The 19,249-nt window shown below is 44.8% G+C and overlaps 1 protein-coding gene across 1 annotated transcript in view; it reads left to right on the top strand.

The window, feature by feature from the left end:
- The first annotated feature begins 294 nt into the window (after positions 1 to 294).
- PDPK1 (3-phosphoinositide dependent protein kinase 1) overlaps positions 295 to 19,249 on the top strand; it is a 39,091-nt gene continuing 20,136 nt past the window's right edge. The window contains exons 1-5 of the mRNA XM_073648098.1: positions 295 to 437; positions 12,135 to 12,383; positions 13,531 to 13,573; positions 14,801 to 14,938; positions 17,757 to 17,901. Coding sequence (XP_073504199.1) covers positions 414 to 437; positions 12,135 to 12,383; positions 13,531 to 13,573; positions 14,801 to 14,938; positions 17,757 to 17,901 — 599 coding nt within the window. The 5' untranslated portion in view covers positions 295 to 413. The remainder of the gene's footprint in view (positions 438 to 12,134; positions 12,384 to 13,530; positions 13,574 to 14,800; positions 14,939 to 17,756; positions 17,902 to 19,249) is intronic.

Below are 19,249 nucleotides of genomic sequence, written 5' to 3'. Positions count from 1 at the left end.
AAGCAGACATATATGTATAGGTAGCAGGAAGCAGCCATGACACCTCCTGCCCGCAGTCTCATGGGAAGGTGTGAGTGTGAGGCGGGCACTCAGCCCCAGCCCGGCACACCTCACTGCAAGTGCAAAATGGAGGAAACAAACAAGGAAACGAAGACGCTTTTTCTGTGAATGAGGAGGAGGAGGGGGCGGGGAAGGGCGTGCCCACCGGGGAGTGACAGGCAGCCGCGGCAGCCAATCATCGGCGAGCACACATCAGCATCAGCCAATCAGCGGCGGCGTCTTTCCGATAAGCCCCTCCCTTCACCACCACGAACATTGTTGTGGAGTGACGTCAGCGCCAGACGATGCGGGCGGCCATTACTGTTGGCTGCTGTGTGATTCCTGGAGCCATCTGAGGAGAGGGGGAGAAGGCCATGGCCAGGACCACCAGCCAAGTGGTGAGATGTCCGCCTTGTTTCTCAAGGGCTGTGGAGGGTGGAGGAGGCATTGGTGTGGGGCAGATGGGGCTGAGCGGTGCGTGTAGCGGCGGCAGCAGGCCTCTCCCTTCCATAGATGTGAGGATGGGCATGTAGCCCTGTGCCCAGAGCCTGGCAGGTGCCCCCACATGGGGCCCTATAGTCACACCTCATTTCTGTAGGTGACTGCATGTACCCTATGGGCTGTGTTATGTACCGGCCTCGCCCCTGTGGAAAATGCCATAAATACCCCCAAATCTTCTGTTATCGCCCTGTCAGCAGTCATGTGACCAACTGCTGGCAGAACGGCCCCCAGGACAGAGCTTTGATGCCAGGAGTGTGTCACGTGACCAGGGAGAGCGCTGATTGGCTGAAGAGGTCACATGCTGACCCCTTTGTAAATTTAAAGGGGGTGAATAGGGATTATTTTACCGCCTGTGGTAAAGGGGTGTTCCCATGGCAGTAACTGATGTTATATTGCTAGAAGGCGACGTCCCCTAATACTGAGAAATAAAATGGTCCCAACCACAATCTGCAGTGCTGCTCCATTCAAGAAAATATGGCTGTCTGCTGTTCACTGCACAGCCAGCAGGGGCACTGTGAAGGGGCTGTAATGCTGTGGCTCATTTATTCTCTGAATCCTTGGGGGTCCCAGAGGTCAGAATATGATCATTAAAGGGGTTGTCTACTAATGCATGTCCCCTTAAAAATGGCTGAAGGACAAAATGAAAAAATATAATCAATCTTTACCTCCAGGATCAGTGCCGCACCTCTGCTCTCATCTATGCCCCCCTTTGGTCTCCTTGCATAATAAGCAATGTCAGGGGACCACTAAGGCCTTCACTGTCATGTCAGAGTGGAAGAACATGGTTTGTTCTACTCGGACAAAAATGTGAATGATGCAGGCGATCATTGGCTGCAGCGGTCACGTGACCTTTGTTTATGTCACAAGTCTGGCTGGGAAAATGGGGCTGAGCGCAGAGGTGCGGCGCCGGTATTGGAGGTAAGTATAGATTTTCTGTTTTACCTTATCCAGCATTCTGGCCCCATTAATAAGGGGCTGTCCAATAGTGCTTAACCCCTTTAAGCGATTGCAAATCCTAACAGTCACCCATCTCTTACTGCTGTGGAGAGCGCCCCTTTAATTATTGTGTCAGGAAAAGTTCTGCAACTTTCTGATACTTTATTATTTATTCGGTGCATTACGATTTTTAAGATCTCTGATTGCTGTCAGTGCATGGAGGCATTCACCGTCTACACCCGGAGGCTGAACACTTTCTCGCCGCTGCATTTTTGTTTCGGTTCTATCCAGTCCTGCCAATCCTCTGCGAGCTCAGTGCCCCTGATATAGTTTCCTGGAATGTTAATCTCACAGAGGATTTTTTTTACATTGTATATAATTGTAGAGATATCTCAAATGTGAGATGTATTAAAAGGGTTTTTCTCAAAATCAAAAGTTATACCGCAGTTGGATCCCCCCAGGGATCCTGAGAATGGTATTACGCACCCTTGACCTCCAACCCATTCGTTGGCTATGGGACTGCCTGAAATAGCAAAGCACTGTATTCTGTCTTTGGCCGTCCCATAGAGTATGAATGGGCGTCCCATCATCGTTCGGTCAGTCCTCCCATGATCACCAAGGTATCCTCTGACCTATAGATCGGGCATCCCATGGGTCGGTCCTCCGTGTAATCAACAAGGTATCCTCTGACCCATTGGTCGGGCGTCTCATCGGTTCAGGGTCCCCATGAAAAACAAGGTATCCTCTGACCCATCAGTCAGGCGTCTCATCGGTTCAGGGTCCCCATGATCAACAAGGTATCCTCTGACCCATCAGTCAGGCGTCTCATCGGTTCAGGGTCCCCATGAAAAACAAGGTATCCTCTGACCCATTGGTTGGGCGTCCCATCGGTCGGGTATCCTCTGACCCATCGGTCGGGGGTCCCCGTGATCAATGTATCCTCTGACCTGTCGGTCGGGGGTCCCCGTGATCAATGTATCCTCTGACCCGTCGGTCGGGGGTCCTCGTGATCAACAAGGCATCCCCTGACCCGTTGGTCGGGGGTTCCCGTGCTCAACAAGGTATCCTCTGACCTATAGTTGGGAGATAACTTGTGATTTTGGGAAAAGACCTATAAGCTGCTGTACACACTTGCTGATATTGTCTGGTAATGTATATGGGGGTGTCACTGTCTACCCCTGACTGAAGTTTTAAAATTTTTTTTTTATATATTTATCCCTGAATGCAGAACTTTGGGGGGACGTGGGAACTATGACCTGTCAGTAGTCCTGTCCTGACAGCTGTCGTCCCCCAGAACATGTGCATGATCTCTTACCGCGCAGGTATATGTCATGTTCTTTTCAAATAACTTTATTTAGAAAAGTACCAGGAACGCTTGTAAAGGTGAGCGGCCGGCAGTGACTTGCCTCAGTGACTCCTCCGACTCTTACGTGTTTTTACTCTCCATCTCGTAAACAACGGCCAAGTTCCCTTTCTGGGGAGTAAAAATGGGAAGCGATTCAGAAGGGTAAACAAGGCGTTTAGTGAATGGTGTGTGCCGCGCTCCGCTGTGGTTTCTACAAGTCATTCACAACTGCATTGTCATTCACAGCACAGGCATTAATTGGAGCAATCTGCTAATCTGCGCTCTGTTACTGGCATCTGCCAAGTTTCCTCCTAGTTTCTCTCCCACATTTATGGAAGGCGTTGTGTTGGATAATTATGGCAACATGTAACTACTTGTGGATGTATACAAGGGCCTGGAATGTGGATGTGACATTTGTTTGACTTTGCCTGATACGTTTTCTTAATTATTTCTTTTGGTTTCAAATGTATTAAACTTTTTTTTTTTTTATTGAATTATTCTTTGGCTTTGTCCACGTCTTGTTTGGGCCGTACAGTGGAGGCATACTTTATATAGTGGTGTCAAATAATTTAGGCATTTGTCAACACTTAAAGGGGTTGTGTCTTCTCCTGAGGCAGGAGCGCACCACTCCTTGGCTTGCTGGTGGGTGATACTCGGGCTTAATTTGCAATTCTGGCAAGCGGCATTGTTGGCTACAGCTGATAGACTTCTCCTGGTCTTAAAGGGCTTGTCCACTACTTGGGCAACCTGTGCTCACCTCTGGTGCCGCCTCGTCTCCCAGGATTCACATGACATTATGTCACGTGAGTCCTGCAGCCGATCAATGGCCGCTTCACTCTTCCTTCTTTAGGATGAAACTGACATCTATAGGAAGTGAGAGATCAGCAGCAGCGGTTCTGACTCCTCCAGATGTCAGTTTCATCAGTGAGACTGACGCGGCCAATTAGCGGCCACTGAATGATATTACGAGAGCCCCAGCCCGATATTGCTGGAGCAACGTCGGAGGGGAAGCACTTGGCAATATTACTCATTTTAAGATGAGAATAACCCTAAAGTATATCGCAAGTTACACAATTTTAGTAAGGGATTTAAATGTTTGCAGTCACCTGCCAACTAGACTTGTTAAACTTCTGTCAATACTAGTGAACTGAGAGAAGCCTGATGAGTCTAGTCTGCAGTGACCGCAAGTATGTAAATCTCGTACATGCAGTCATGTTCCCTGCTGCTCTCATGGGGAGTACCGGGGAATCTTGGCAGCGTGCAGAGCGAAGTCCTGTAACGCACTTGTGCAGGAGAGGCCGAAGAGCACCGATGACCAAGAAGTAAAGCCGGCGCATGCGCATTATAGTACTTCCGCAGCGCAGAGACGTGCACCTACCTGCACAGGAGCACGATGGAGAACGCTGTGTATCTGGCACTACATGATCTGATTGTGTTACCAAAAGTGACATTTGCCTTAAAGCTATAGCGTGAGATGAGATACAATACTGAACGCCGTTCACGGACAATGGTAAGGGCTTGTTTACACTGGCAGATTGTGGCTATGTAAAAAAGATCCAACCGCACTTCTATGTTCACAGAACGATCGTTAACATGATCGTTCTGTGCCAATAGCAGAGCCCTGTTTTCAGCAGCACAGGTTTTGTTTAAACAGGATGATGTGCTGCTGACAATCAAGCTTAAAGATAATTTCACCTGATAAATTAGTATTTTTGCTTGTTTGTCAGGTGATTGACAGCCGGTTTATACAGCTCAAATATTGGAAAACGAGCTTTCCCGGGAACACTTTATTGGCCATTGTGAATGCAAAGAATCACTTCAAACTGTGCAGACTGAATCTTTTTGCTGATGTTTTGAAATGGAAACTGAGGAGTTTTTGAGGAGTTTTTTTTTTTTCTGAGGCATAAAAATCCCATAGAACAAATCTTTACTTTTTTTCTTGTCCATCATTCTTATTCTACAGTTACAGTGCCGTTTTCTTGCTATGCCATCAACTTACCTTATATTCACCTACAAAAGTGATTATTATGTGAAGTTGTAGTTAACTGGAACCGGTCATGTCAATTTTACTACTAAAACTAGTGGTGTGGCTGTACAGGTTGTGGTCCATCAGTAACAATGATACTTGTCTTATAGTAATCCAATGTGTGAGCAATGAGACATCGAGCCAAGAAGCCACATGTAAATTAGCCTGGACATGCATTAGGGGTGTGTCAATGTACTCAGTCAAGCCCCCAATGCACTTCTATGCTCAATTAGCGTGTGGCTTCAAATTTCTAATTCTCAGCACTGGGATAATGGATTATTGCTGGATGGGTGTGCTCTTCATTGTAGGAGCTCTGCAGCTGTATCGGTAGTTTCCGCAGGAAAATCGTCTTGGTTTTATTTTTCTTAATCATACATAATTTTGTTGTTTCATTTGTTCTGCCTCATAACCATGTTGCCAAATGTGTTTCCTTCATGGAACATTTTTTTTTTTTTTGCACCAAATTCTCCAAACTTGAGAACGTAATTCATCAACTTTACACGCAATCTAGAATGTGCTTAATTTTGTTTTTTACCCTTTTTGCAACTTTTTAGGGCAAAAAGTCAGCTGTACCGCTAGCATGTTGCAAAAAAATAAAAGCCTATGTAAAATAACTCTGGAGTGGGGATCGCAGTCTTAACTGGTTTCCAACCCCGCTCCAGTCCTCTTCTGAGTCTTCTGACTTCAATTTCGACCCGCCAGATCACACAGGGGTGCAAAGAGAATGTCATCCAATTTTTGCCACATAATCTGCGAGCAGCATAATGTAGAGACAGAGACCCTGATTCTAGCAATGTTGTCACTTACTGGGCTTCTTGCTGTAATTTTGATAATCTTCTGCTGATAAAACAGTGTTTTTTTTTTTATCACTAGAGGACTAGTAAATCTGCTGTCAGGTAGTCCTCCATATTCATGAGTTCTGTATAACCCCTCCCCCACCACTGATTGGCAGCAGTACATTCTACATAGGCAGAAAGCTGCCTATCAGAGCTGTGGCCAGGGTTATACAGCATTCAGAGAACTGACATCTGCAGCAGAGAAAACTGTGATTTTATCAAAACTGCAGTAAGCAGCCCCGTAAGTGATGCATCGCTGGAATCAGGGTCTCTGTCCCTATTTCAAGCTGTTGAAAAACCTGGTGATCGATTCCCTTTAAGTGTGGACCAGAAGTCACTTTTACAGTGTAAATCTATGGAGACTAATTTCCTCAAAATAGTATTTTTTTTAAGACTTTTTTTTTTTACTGGGTACAACTACTGAGTTTAGGCCATAAGGCCTGTGCTTATATGTTTGTATAGCCCCAGTACTATGCGTAGCTTTTTCATGGATGCAAGGTGTGAGGCCTAGTTCACATTTATCCTGTATCTATGATGAGCACTGCTTCAGGGATTCTGTTTAAATCCTCCCCAAAATGGGATTCAGATGAACCCCCCCCGACAGAACCGATCCATTTATTGGGACAGACAAAAGCTTGGTAGATTTTAAAACCACAATGGAGAGAGCTGCATGCACTTTTTTCCTTTCTAAATTATAAAATAGGAAGAAGGGGACCGACTTAGGGACAGGCAGGAGTCCAAGAAATGGAACCGACACCACGAAGAGATTTATGTCAAATTCTTTCCATATGCCATACATTTCTGATATGGGAACACTCCTACGTTTTATTACAGCCCTTGGGCTTGGTTCAGCCTGAGAGAGAAGGGTTGAGCATTCCTGATTTAGAGGGGTTATCACTTATGGTTTTCATTGTAGGTCTGATTGAGTTGCAGTAGAAAACCTATTAACGTTGTGTGTTCATCTTTGGTCTTCAGGAGAGCACCGTTTCCCTGGCTTCTGCTTGCTGGATGACGAGGGAAGCAGTGCCCTCTCCCATGTTTCAAGCAGAGGCAGGATTGGGAGTAGCGCAGCTCCAGAGCAATGGAAGCTCACATTGCCTGCATAAGAGACTGGCCACTCGGCTGCTCGTTGCCGAGGCTACCAGCCACCTCAAACTATAGAATTAAAAATCCCTTCGTTCTTGAGAATTGAGTTGAAAAATTGCTTATTGCAATTTTACTCATTAGTGAACATAAGACAGCCCCTTTAAGTTTCTGCTTTCCCAGGCATCTCTGCGGTTACTGAATTGATCTTCTTGCATCGGTCAGAATAAACAATGTGAACAGCTTTCTAGCCGAGTGTCTTCCTGCAGTAAAACCCTCCTCACCCTTGAATGACACATGATAAAGTTCCTGTTGGCCTTTGTATCTGAAATTCGATAGGTGCCTAACTAGCGTCTGGTATGCGACCTAGAATTCTTGCTCCTCTTTCCCCCTCAGGAATTTACTGAGCCAATGGACGCTCCTTTCCACAGTACAAGAAATGCCAAAAATAATTTACCCAATTTTCTACCAATTTCAACACGTCCAGGTATGTCGCTGATCACATCCATTGCACGGAGGATCAGACCCTGCAGCCGCACTTGTGTTATCAGTCACCCGTCCGTCCCCGGGGTGTATCAGCCCTTTGGCACGTGGACGCTCGCGATTATCACCTGGCATGTGACGCTCCATTAATTCAGATTTTATTTTATTTTTAATTAAAAAATGTTATTAAAAGTCCATTGTAAGGTGTTTTTTGTTTTTCTTTTTCAAATGACTCCAAGCTTCCTCTTTGAGTCAACCTGCGAACTTCTTCAGACTTTAAAAAAAAAAAAAAAAAAAAAAAAAAGTTGTCGAGAGGCTGAAAAGTGAAAGATAAAAAGGTGTCAAGTGTGACATGTGCCGCAATTTGTGACTTTTGCTACACAAAGAAATGGCGCAAAGCCCCCTCTGTATGTAACTTCATGAAACGCATCTGGCCACAGCCATAAAAATCGCAGCAAACCTGTGTGTGTGATGCTGAGGTGGAAACAATATGGGGCTGGTATCACCGGTTCACCCCTGCCCCCGAGCTGCTTTAGGGGCCTGGTTTTGAGTCTGACCCATGGTGCACCGATGAGTGCCGTGTACCACTCTGATGTCCGTGCGCCAGTAGCACAGAAATGTTCTACCCTAACAAAATCATAGGCCCACACTGTCCGCCTATAGTATCTGATTCTCGCCTGATTGAGTGATCTCTGTTAAAACCCTACTACTTCCAATATGTTGGGGGTTGTAGTTTTAGAACAGCTGGAGAGCCACGGGTGGGAGATTGCTGATCTAATATGGTGACAAATTTGTCCCTTAGCTCTTATGGTTCCATTTAATGCTTTTGTGCCGCTTTTGAAAAATCCTCTTAAAAATTGCTGCAAAAAGGCCCAATATGGTTTAAGTCCTGCTGAACAGTTCATCATACGCAAGCATGGAGTCACTGCAGCTCTGCGCCGCGTGTCTATGGCTCGCACCGAAGGCTCTGCGCCGCGTGTCTATGGCTCAAGATACCCATAGACATTAGATGAAAGTCAGGTGACCCATCAATTTCATCAGACCATCTAAGTTACTTTCAGCTACAGATTAATAAAAAAAAGGCAAAAAATTATTTTGTAGGTAGAGAAAAGCTTGGTGTGAACAGTCCTGCCACCGGCTGCAGCTCTAGCTCGGTGTGAACAGTCCTGCTACCGACTGCATCTCTTGTAGGTAGAGAAAAGCTTGGTGTGAACAGTCCTGCCACCGACTGCATCTCTCTTGTAGGTAGAGAAAAGCTCGGTGTGAACAGTCCTGCCACCTGCTGCATCTCTCTTGTAGGTAGAGAAAAGCTCTGTGTGAACAGTCCTGCCACCGGCTGCACCTCTAGCTCGTTGTGAACAGTCCTGCCACCGGCTGCACCTCTAGCTCGTTGTGAACAGTCCTGCCACCGGCTGCACCTCTAGCTCGTTGTGAACAGTCCTGCCACCGGCTGCACCTCTAGCTCGTTGTGAACAGTCCTGCCACCGGCTGCACCTCTAGCTCGTTGTGAACAGTCCTGCCACCGGCTGCACCTCTAGCTCGTTGTGAACAGTCCTGCCACCGGCTGCACCTCTAGCTCGTTGTGAACAGTCCTGCCACCGGCTGCACCTCTTGTTTTCGCACATGACGAGCGCAGTACATACGCTCCAATTAGGAGGATCTGTGTGACTCATTTGTATTCTCTCCGGCCGCGGGGGATTTGCAGCCTCCATTAGCTGGCTATATTCAGCCCGTGTTTGTGAGGATTTGCTCAGACTTGCGCTCGGTTTGGAGGGGGAGATCTCACAGTTCCTTACAGAGATGCCGCTTTTTCTGGCAGAGTTGTCTTGTAAGACCTGCATTGTTTACCTCCGATCAGACATTGCAGCCTCCTTGCATCATCCTGCAGTTCTGTGATGTCATCCAGAGAGGCCTGGAGCTGTAATCCTAAAGCTGCATTGTTATTATACTCGGCACATCCTACAAGGCTTTGTTCACATGTTGCTTTCAAATCCTGCTCTCTTGTCAGTAAAGAAGCTGCTTACAAAAAGCCGGTTTTGGTGAGTGTTTTTGGGGGGGTGCAGAATATATGTGTCAAAAAATGCAAAAACATATGCTTTTTTTTTTGCACTTTCTCATTGTGAAAAAATGCAAAGTGTGACCACGGCCTAAGAGACAGCGGGCATTTATTTTGCCACTTATCACATGCAATTGATCCATAAGTATCGTTTTATCCAGGGTGCAGAACTAATTAAAAGTTAGGTAACTTTGTGATGTAGATTTTAGAGCAGCTGTGCCCCCCACCAATCTGCTGATACAGGGGGTACAGAACCAGTACAGCACAGCTCCAAACACCGTGTAGTGGCCATTCTCGGGTACTGCAGCTCCATTCACTTCAGTAGGAGCAGAGCTGCACCCGTGGCACCCCTGCCAATCTGATAACCTTTCAAACGCTTGGTCGTCAATATATAGAAATGATTGAATTGTCATTGTGATTGACATGCGGTAGTTGGGTGACCACCAGTGTGGCCGTCAGGCAGCGAGCCCTGTGCGTGTTTGGGATTACATGGCTGACATGTAACACCACATCTGACCGCCCACAGCTTCCCCGGTGATAACCGCTGAGTGATTCAGCAGAGAATTAATGTGTTTGTGTAGAACAGGGAAGTTATTAATAAATCATTCATAATGAGCCCTCTCCTGATAAGGTTTATTGCTTCAGCAGAACACGACCCGGACTAATGCGCCTGTAATAACGCCAATCGCCTCGCCTAAGTTTACACATGCGTGCGCCCGCTCATCGGGAGCGTGCAGCCTCTATAACCTCATCTCAGAAAATTGTGCCAAAAATTTGGCTGACGCCTTCAGTTTGGTTGAAGGGTCCTTTAGTGATCAGCCGATTTCTGATCACCTTCAGTAGAGTTTGGGTAGAAAGTACATTGTCATGATGAGTACGTCAAGGCGGGATGGCTTTCCTTGCCGTGTCTGTTTTATCCAGGGGGACAAAAGTGGAGAATACCCCTTTTAATAACGGGCATGGTAAAAGGGCTTTGAGATAGACAGACAGCCCCTATAAAACCTTGAGGAACATGCTCCTCATGCCGATTTGAGCTTGCACCATAGTGGTGGGACCACGGCTGTAAGACTGGGGAGGAATATGACTGGATGAGTTGACTGTCCATATTCATTGAGGTAAATAAGTTTATCCACAAGATGAAGCGATGGTGAAGGCCATGCCTTAACTTCATGATTGATGATCCTGAGAACAAAAGGGCCCTTTATTCTCAGGATGGTGGCCAGCAGAGATTGGCCAAGGTTGGCCCAGTCTTTAGCTACAAATTTTAGATATCTTTTAATTATTTTATTTTCATCAAGGTCCATCTTGTCCATTACAGATGTGTAATGGGCTATGTAGGTTTTGCCCGCAGTTTGTGCACCGCAGTTTGGTGACCTTCTCCTCCAGGTCATGTATATGGCGGCACTTCTCCGCACGTATCGGGAGGTTCTTTTTTTTTTTTTTTCCATCTTTTATCTCGCAGCCCTTGTTCGATCGATGTAAATATTTTCAAGGCACGGCGCGTTCGGTAGAAACCCCCGTGGTTTTCACTTGCTAGAAAATCTCCAGAAATAGCACGATCAGCCAGGTGCATGGAAAGTACCGCGTGCCGCTATCTGCTGGTGCCGCGGCTCATCGGCTGCTCTGCTATGTAGGAGTTTCCTGTAGTTTGGCCATTGATTTAATGATTTCATGAATTCCGTGAAATGAAAAGCCAGGTGCTTGGCTGATTTTTATTACAGTGCGAGAAGGGGGGTGTTTTTTAAAAACTTGCCTATGATGCACAATATTAAACCCCTATACTATGTTGCTTCAAAAAACCCTGTATTAAATAATGTAGCTCAATGGCCCCCAATTTTTTTGCAGACCACTAATACAACAAGCAGCTTTGCAGCACACTGCGGGTGAGTTCACACGTGGCATATTTCCCGGCGGGCAGTGAATGGAGAGGTGGATGTCCGTGGCTCTCACGGTTTACTTGTGTAATGGCAGAGCATTTATTTCTATTTGCTCAGCATTTGGCCCTTATTTTGAAAGGTTGTAAGCCTTTTTTTCCTTTATTGTTTTGGTATGTGAGCGTAAATTGGAGTTTCTGTAGAAAACAAACATGGGGATTACATAGAAATACCACAAAGCCAAAAGCTAAAAGGCAGCTGTGCTAACAAAGCCCGTCCTCCAGGAGGGGCGATCACTAGAAGCTGTGGAGTAAATGCATTGATCCGGCCATACACGGTGCTCATTGTCTGATTGGGGTCTTGATATCTGCTCTGTTTGCTTAAAGGGGATCTGTCAGCAGGATTTCACACCCCAAACTATTTATATGTGCATGTAGCTCTTTCAAAGCCAAGTTCAGCAATACCTTTACATGGTCAGTCTGTTCCTCCGTTACTGAGAAATCAGCATTTGAACTGATATGCAAATGAGGCTGAAGAGCTATGGTAGATCTGAAGCCTTTGTCACTCCAGCTCTATTCCCCACCCAGCGCCGCCTCTCCTGCTCGATTGACTGCTCCTTTTGAAGTCACACAGTATAGAGGCTGTCATTTAAGCAGGAGGAGGCGACACTAGGTGGGGAATAGAGCTGGAGTGACAGAGGCTTCAGATCTACCATAGCTCTTCAGTCCCATTTGCATATCAGTTCAAATGCTGATTTCTAAGTAATGGAGGAACTTATTCGCCATGTAAAGGTATTGCTAGACTTGTCTTTGAAAGAGCTACATGCACATATAAATATTTTGGGGTGTGAAATCCTGCTGATATATCCCCTTTAACATCGTTTCCTCTGTTCCATTTGATCCATAATGCTTTGCTGCTGCTGATTTTATTTTTTTCCCTCCCATTTTCTTTTCAGTATGATACTATGCCTATTCAGTCCAACGTGGTTATGTGCCCCTGCCCATCTCCTTCTCTCGTGATTGGTTCAGATTCTGGGTCTTCGCCCACCCTGGCGAACTGCAGCCCTCGCACGGCCTCCACCAGCGAGGCTCACACAGCGGAGTCTGAGCAGCATTCAGTGCAACAAGCATCGCAGCAGCCTCGAAAGAAACGCCCCCAGGACTTCAAGCTCGGCAAAATCCTCGGCGAAGGATCCTTCTCGACAGTGAGTTGTTGTGTGTTTCTTTTGTATTGTGTCTCTTGTTGGAGTATCCTGCTGTATGATTTTGCAGTCTTAAGGACTGTCTTAGGGACACCTAAACACATGACTTGTGTTGTAGTGTAAAAATGTATTTTTTTCCTGTGGAACGGTTGAGGAGTAAGGGTTATGTACGAAAAAAGAAAAATCTGCTACAAATACTGATATGTGACCGGTCTACAAACTATGTCCTATGAGGAACGGTTAGAGGATCTGGGAATGTTTAGCTTGCAAAAGAGTAGACTGAGAGGAGACTTAATAGCTGTCTACAAATATCTGAAGGGCTGTCACACTGTAGAGGGATCAGCTTTATTCTCATTTACACATGGAAACACGAGAAGCAATGGAATGAAACTGAATGGGAGAAGATACAGATTAGAAAAAACTTAGACAGTAAGGGTGATCAGTGAGTGAAACAGGCTGCCACGAGAGGTGGTGAGTTCTCCTTCAATGGAAGTCTTCACACAGAGGCTGGACAGACATCTGTCTGAGATGGTTTAGTGACTCCTGCATTGAGCAGGGGGTTGGACACGATGATCCCGGAGGTCCTTTCCAACCCTAACATTGTAGGATTCTATGTCCACTGCAGATAGGGAGGCCTGGCATTATCTTAGTCAAGCAGAAAAAATGTGAGAAGCTCTGATCTAATGTGAATGAGATAGCAGTGGTTGGTGTGGAAAGAAAGATCGAACATGTTGGATTTTAACATGCCCCATCCTTCATTCTCACGGAAGATAAGAAGCTGTCAGATGTCTAATAGTAACTTATTTCTCTCTCTGTGTTGAAAACACAAGCTCACGAGGTGTAGGAAGGCATGCATGTGTATATGGGGGTCACAGGTAATAGCTGCTGGCCAAATGGCAATCTGAGGGGTATGATGAATGGCCCAGAAGCATTTTATGCACTCTATAGCATGATATCTCCGACTTTCTGTAAGCATGGTCTTGTGGCTTATCGGAAGGGTTTCCGCGTTACATGCTTGTCATACAGAATATATTAATCAGTCTTGTGACTTCATGAGCCGGGGTCTTCTTTTTTTTTCATAACCTGTAGATTATCTGTTAAGATGTTCTGTGTTTCAATGTGGTGAATGCACTGTTTTACTATTTTATAGGTCGTTTTGGCCAAGGAGATATCAACCGGAAGAGAGTATGCCAGTAAGTATATACATTTAGGGATTTCACACTTATTTAAAGGGGTTTTCTACTTTTGGAAATACCCCCATCTCCCAGCTGCAGTTTTGATTATTAATAAAAAAAAAAAAAACACCTGTGCCTTGGTCCAGCACTGAGTCTATGCTGCTGCTCTTGCTCTCTTCACCTTACTCACCTTGCCTTGGTCCAGCACTGAGTCTATGCTGCTGCTCTTGCTCTCTTTACCTTACTGACCTTGCCTTGGTCCAGCACTGAGTCTATGCTGCTGCTCTTGCTCTCTTTACCTTACTGACCTTGCCTTGGTCCAGCACTGAGTCTATGCTGCTGCTCTTGCTCTCTTCACCTTACTCACCTTGCCTTGGTCCAGCACTGAGTCTAAGCTGCTGATCTTGTTCACTGTTTTGCTGCAATGCTGTCGACGCAACGTCAGTGGTGCAGAAAATAAGACGTCGGGAGCGGCAGCAGAGACTGGTCGCTGGACCCAAAGAGTGGGAGCAAGTCACATGGATTTCTATTTTTTTAAACAAACTGTAGCCGGGGGAGGGGGTTTCCCTCAAACCCTTATATAGGGTAAAAAGCAAAGGTTTATTTTATTTTTTTCCTTGAACAAGTTTCAGTCTTTAGTGAATACCTTTCATTTAAATGGGTTTTGCCAAAAGTAGCAAGTTTTTATTAAATAATTGCTATTTTTAAGACGATGCCCTTCTTCGTGACCAAATCTGCTGGCTTTTTGGCGTGTCTAGTCTGATAACATAGAGGCGATTATTACAAAGTTGCCTCCCTTTTCATTTATATGCATTGGAGCAATGAAATAAAATGGTTGTGAAGGTGGACATCACCCTTAAAGGGCTTGTCCGGCCTTGGGGTACAAGTCTGCAGTCTCTCTATGTGATTGCAGACTTGTGAGTCCTCTGCTCACTGTCAGGATTCTATGGTAGCGGCCGTGACCGCAAGTTTACAGTTTGCATAAATGCCGCCATGTGACTACTAGACGTGTGCTGCCTCACTCAATGCAAATGAATTGAACGAGACCAGACATGTCTAGTCGGAATGTGGCCGGGAGTATGCAAATTACATACTTGCAGTCACATGAGCACCAAAGAATCCTGACAGCTTGCAGTGTGCGCATTGAGCCCCAAACCTGGACACCCCTTTTAATGATATTTCCTCACCAGTATTAATACATCTGCATTAATTTATACATTTGATATATATTTTTTTACCTTCTAGTTAAAATTCTACAGAAGCGTCACATTGTAAAGGAGAACAAGGTGCCATATGTGACGCGGGAAAGAGATGTAATGTCGCGGTTGGATCACCCGTTCTTTGTCAAGCTATACTTCACATTTCAAGATGTTGAAAAACTATGTATCCTTTAAGACAAGTGTGTGAGACGATCTGCCAGTGTTACACAATAGGATGTAATGGCGGCTGTAAGAGCCAAGATTGGAGATAATGATCGCTTCCGAAAAATAGAAAAGTGGCCAGATTGCAGGGTTTTGGGTTATTTTTTTCTCAAAATGAACAAGTCCGTTACCAAGAAGTGGGAAAGTACGACTATCGGGCTGTACAGGGACAGCTGTATATCATGGGGAATTGCATGTTGGAAAGATGCTTGTTTTAGTTAAAAATAATGGTTCCAAAGCCCTTCAAGAAAAAAACCACTATTCACATCACTTTGGTTTTGCATCTTATTGGTGAACTGTATAAATGTACTAACAAATTATCCCTAGAGAATAAGGTAATTGGGACTAGCAGTGATCGGCTTTGGACGAACACTTGATAAAGCCATGAAAGGTGAAACCTAATTGTGCATGGCCTCAGTAATGCTCCTCTACATTTTCATCTCTAATAAAACCAAAGAAACTTTTCATAGAATCATAGAATCAGAATGGTAGAGTTGGAAGGGACCTCCTGGGTCATCTGGTCCAACCCCCTGCTCAAAGCAGGATTCACTAGATCATCTCAGACAGATGTCTGTCCAGCCTCTGTTTGAAGACGTCCATTGAAGGGGAACTCACCACCTTTAGTGGCAGCCTGTTCCACTCATTAATCACCCTAACTGTCAAAAAGTTTTTTCTAATATCTAATCTGTGTCTCCTCCCATTTAGTTTCATCCCATTGCTTCTAGTCTTTCCTTGTGCAAATGAGAATAAAGATGATCCTTCTACAATGTGACAGCCCTTGACATATTTGTAGACAGCTATTAAGTCTCCTCTCAGTCTTCTTTTTTGCAAGCTAAACATTCCCAAATCCTGCAACCGTTCCTCATAGGACATGGTTTGCAGACCAGTCACCATTCTGGTCGCTCTTCTCTGAACTTGCTCCAGTTTGTCTATGTCTTTTTTAAAATGTGGTGCCCAAAACTGTACACAGTATTCCAGATGAGGTCTGACCAAAGAGGAGTAAAGACCGATAATGACTTCACGTGATCTAGACTGTATGCTTCTGTTAATACATCCCAGAATTGTATTTGCCTTTTTTGCTGCTGCATCACACTGTTGACTCATGTTCAGTCTATGATCTATTAGTATACCTAAGTCTTTTTCACATGTACTGTTGCTTAGCTCTATTCCTCCCATTCTGTATATGCTTTTTTCATTTTTATTGCCCAGATGTAGTACTTTGCATTTTTCCCTGTTAAAAACCATTCTGTTGGTTGCTGCCCATTGCTCCAGTTTATTTAGGTCTTTTTGAATCCTCTCTCTCTCTTCTCTAGTATTAGCTATCCCTCCTAGCTTTGTGTCATCAGCAAATTTAATCAGTTTACCCTCAATTCCTTCATCTAAATCATTGATAAAGATGTTGAACAATACAGGTCCCAGGACGGAGCCCTGTGGTACCCCACTTGAGACATTCATCCAGCTGGATGTGAAGCCATTTACAACCACCCTTTGAGTCCGATCACTAAGCCAGTTATGAATCCACCTAACAGTTGCCTGGTCCATTGCATACTTGGTCATTTTTTCAATAAGGATGGTGTGAGATACTTTGTCAAATGCTTTGCTGAAGTCAAGATATACTATATCAACAGCATTTGCCTGATCCACCCAGTCAGTGATTCTGTCATAGAAGAAGATTAAGTTAGTCTGACATGACTTGTTAGTTACAAACCCATGCTGACTCTGGTTAATCACTTCATTCTTATCCAGGTACTTACATACATGTTGTTTAATAATTTGTTCAAAGATCTTTCCTGGTATAGAAGTCAGACTCACCGGCCTATAGTTCCCTGGGTCCACCTTCTTCCCTTTTTTGAAGATAGGAACAACATTTGCTCTTCTCCAGTCTTCTGGGACTTCTCCTGTGCTCCAAGAATTTTCAAAGATTATGGAGAGTGGTTCTAAAATTTCTTCTACGATCTCCTTCAGTACTCTGGGGTGTAATTCATCTGGACCTGGAGACTTGAACTCATTTATGTTAGCTAAATATTCCCTCACAATCTTTCTGTTTACAGATAACTTGGATTCCTCTATTCCTTTAAAAGGACAGTGAAGATCAGTTGATGTTACACTTTCTTTCTGAGAGAAAACAGGTGCAAAATAGGAATTAAAAAGTTTGGCCTTCTCAACATCCTCTTACCATTTCTCCATTTTCATCCTGTAAAAATCCTATAGCATCTTTGACTTTTCTTTTACTTTTGACATACCCCCAAAATCCTTTTTTATTGCTTTTGACATCTCTTGCAAGCCTTAATTCATTGTCAGCTTTAGCTAACCTGATACGTGCCCTGCAGGATCTGCAGACTGCATTATAATCTTCTTTAGATATGCCTCCCTCTTTCCATTTAATAAACATTTCTTTCTTTCTTTTTAGCATGTGTTTAAGTTCTGTGTTCATCCATCCTGGTTTCCTTAAATGCTTCCCATTCTTCCTACTTTTCGGGATTGCTAACGATTGTGCTTTGAGAATCTCATTTTTAAAAATTTCCCATCCTTCCTGGACATTTTTGTCCTTAAGGACATCCAGCCATTGGATCCCTCCTATTCTCTTTCTGAGTCTCTTAAAATCTGCCTTTCTAAAATCTAACCTTGAAGTTTGAGTCTTCACATGTCTTCCTCCTCTAGTTATCCAAAATTCTATAATAGCATGATCGCTGCCTCCTATTATTTCAGTCTTCTGTCGGATCAGGGAAAGAATAAATCCCGAGTTTCTTCATAACGTTATTCCTTAACAACAGCTACAGACTTTGGCCTCAGTTACGCCAAAAATGGCGAACTACTGAAGTACATAAGGAAGATTGGCTCTTTTGATGAAACGTGCACCAGGTTTTACTCGGCAGAAATTGTGTGCGCCTTAGAATACCTACACGAGAAGGGAATAATTCACAGGTAAGGTCACATGGGTGGAAATATAATTTGGACGAATGCATGAAACCAGAACCCGCTTGGTTTGTTTGCCACTGACTCTTACTGTCGGAGTAGAGGCCGCGACGTCCGGACCAGCTGGGAGTCTCCTGACCCAATCTCGGGCATATAAGAGGCCGATCATTTTGGGTCCGTAGACTCCTAGCCGGAGCGGACGTCGCGGTGCACACTCAGTCCATGAGTGTCGGACGTGCGAATCTCTGGAATCACATATGCATTTCTTTTTTCTTAAACCAAAACTATGAGTAGATCTAAGGACAAGAATGATAAAGGAAAGACTGAACCTTCTTTTACCGTGTCAAAGAGCTACATGTGTGATTTCCAACCTAACGGATGTCTTCCCCTGCAGCATTAATCTTCTGAGGATATGACTGCTCTGTTCTTGTGGCGAACTTGTGTTGGCAGTAAGAGGATTTGTCTTGTGAGGACATCGTGCGCAGTTTGTAAATACTCTCCGGCTTGATCTGTGTCCTAAACCATCAAACCAATAGTTAATCTGATAAGTTAGACCAGGTTTCTCAGCAGACATCTGATAAGTTTGCAGGTCCTCATCACTCCCCTATGGTTGTCAGAAGTGGATGGATCGGGCTTCATAGGTGTCCATACACTTATGTTTCACCATACACCTGAGCACTCACCTCGGCTGAGCGTCCATGTTTCCATCTGGTAGAAAGCTGCTGTCGGACATGTCTTGCAGCTGCTAATCCCCCTGAGAGAACACAAGGTCGAGGCATCTAAGAGAACATGCAGTCCAACCCTCTTATGCGTATGGGGACCACCTAACAGAAAGAAGAATGGGGCTATTCCTTTTGCAATCAGAAGACTATCTGACATCTCTGATGGCAGCATAGTCACCTCTCCATCAAAAAGCAATGCCTCCTCAGCCGGGAGTGTATGGGGGCACCTGATTGTCTGTCAATCTATTGAAGGTGTATGGCCACCCTAAGGCCAGAACGCTGTTATGGGGGCAACAAAACAATATTTTCAGTTCTTGGTTTGATCTGAAACACAAAGGGAAAAAGGAGAAAAAAAATGGTGGTTTTTTCATCCTAGACTTGTAGTAGGGGCAGCATGGTGGCTCAGTGGTTAGCACTGTTACTTTGCAGCGCTGGGGTCCTGGGTTTAAATCCCACCAAGGACAACATCTGCAAGGAGTTTGTACGTTCCACCCGTGTTTGCATGGGTTTCCTCCGGGTTCTCTGGTTTCCCTCCACACTCCAAAGACATACTGATAGGGGATGTAGATTGTGAGCCCCAATGGGGACAGTGATGATGTCTGTAAAGTGCTGTGTAAATAATTGCTATATATAAG

The sequence above is a fragment of the Phyllobates terribilis genome, unplaced genomic scaffold (genome assembly GCF_046119375.1).
Source record: "Phyllobates terribilis strain yellow unplaced genomic scaffold, ASM4611937v1 Scaffold_9__5_contigs__length_417890890, whole genome shotgun sequence".
NCBI lineage: Eukaryota > Metazoa > Chordata > Amphibia > Anura > Dendrobatidae > Phyllobates > Phyllobates terribilis.
The sequence above is the reverse complement of the archived record's forward strand: the minus strand, read 5'-3'. Positions and strand labels throughout refer to the sequence as shown.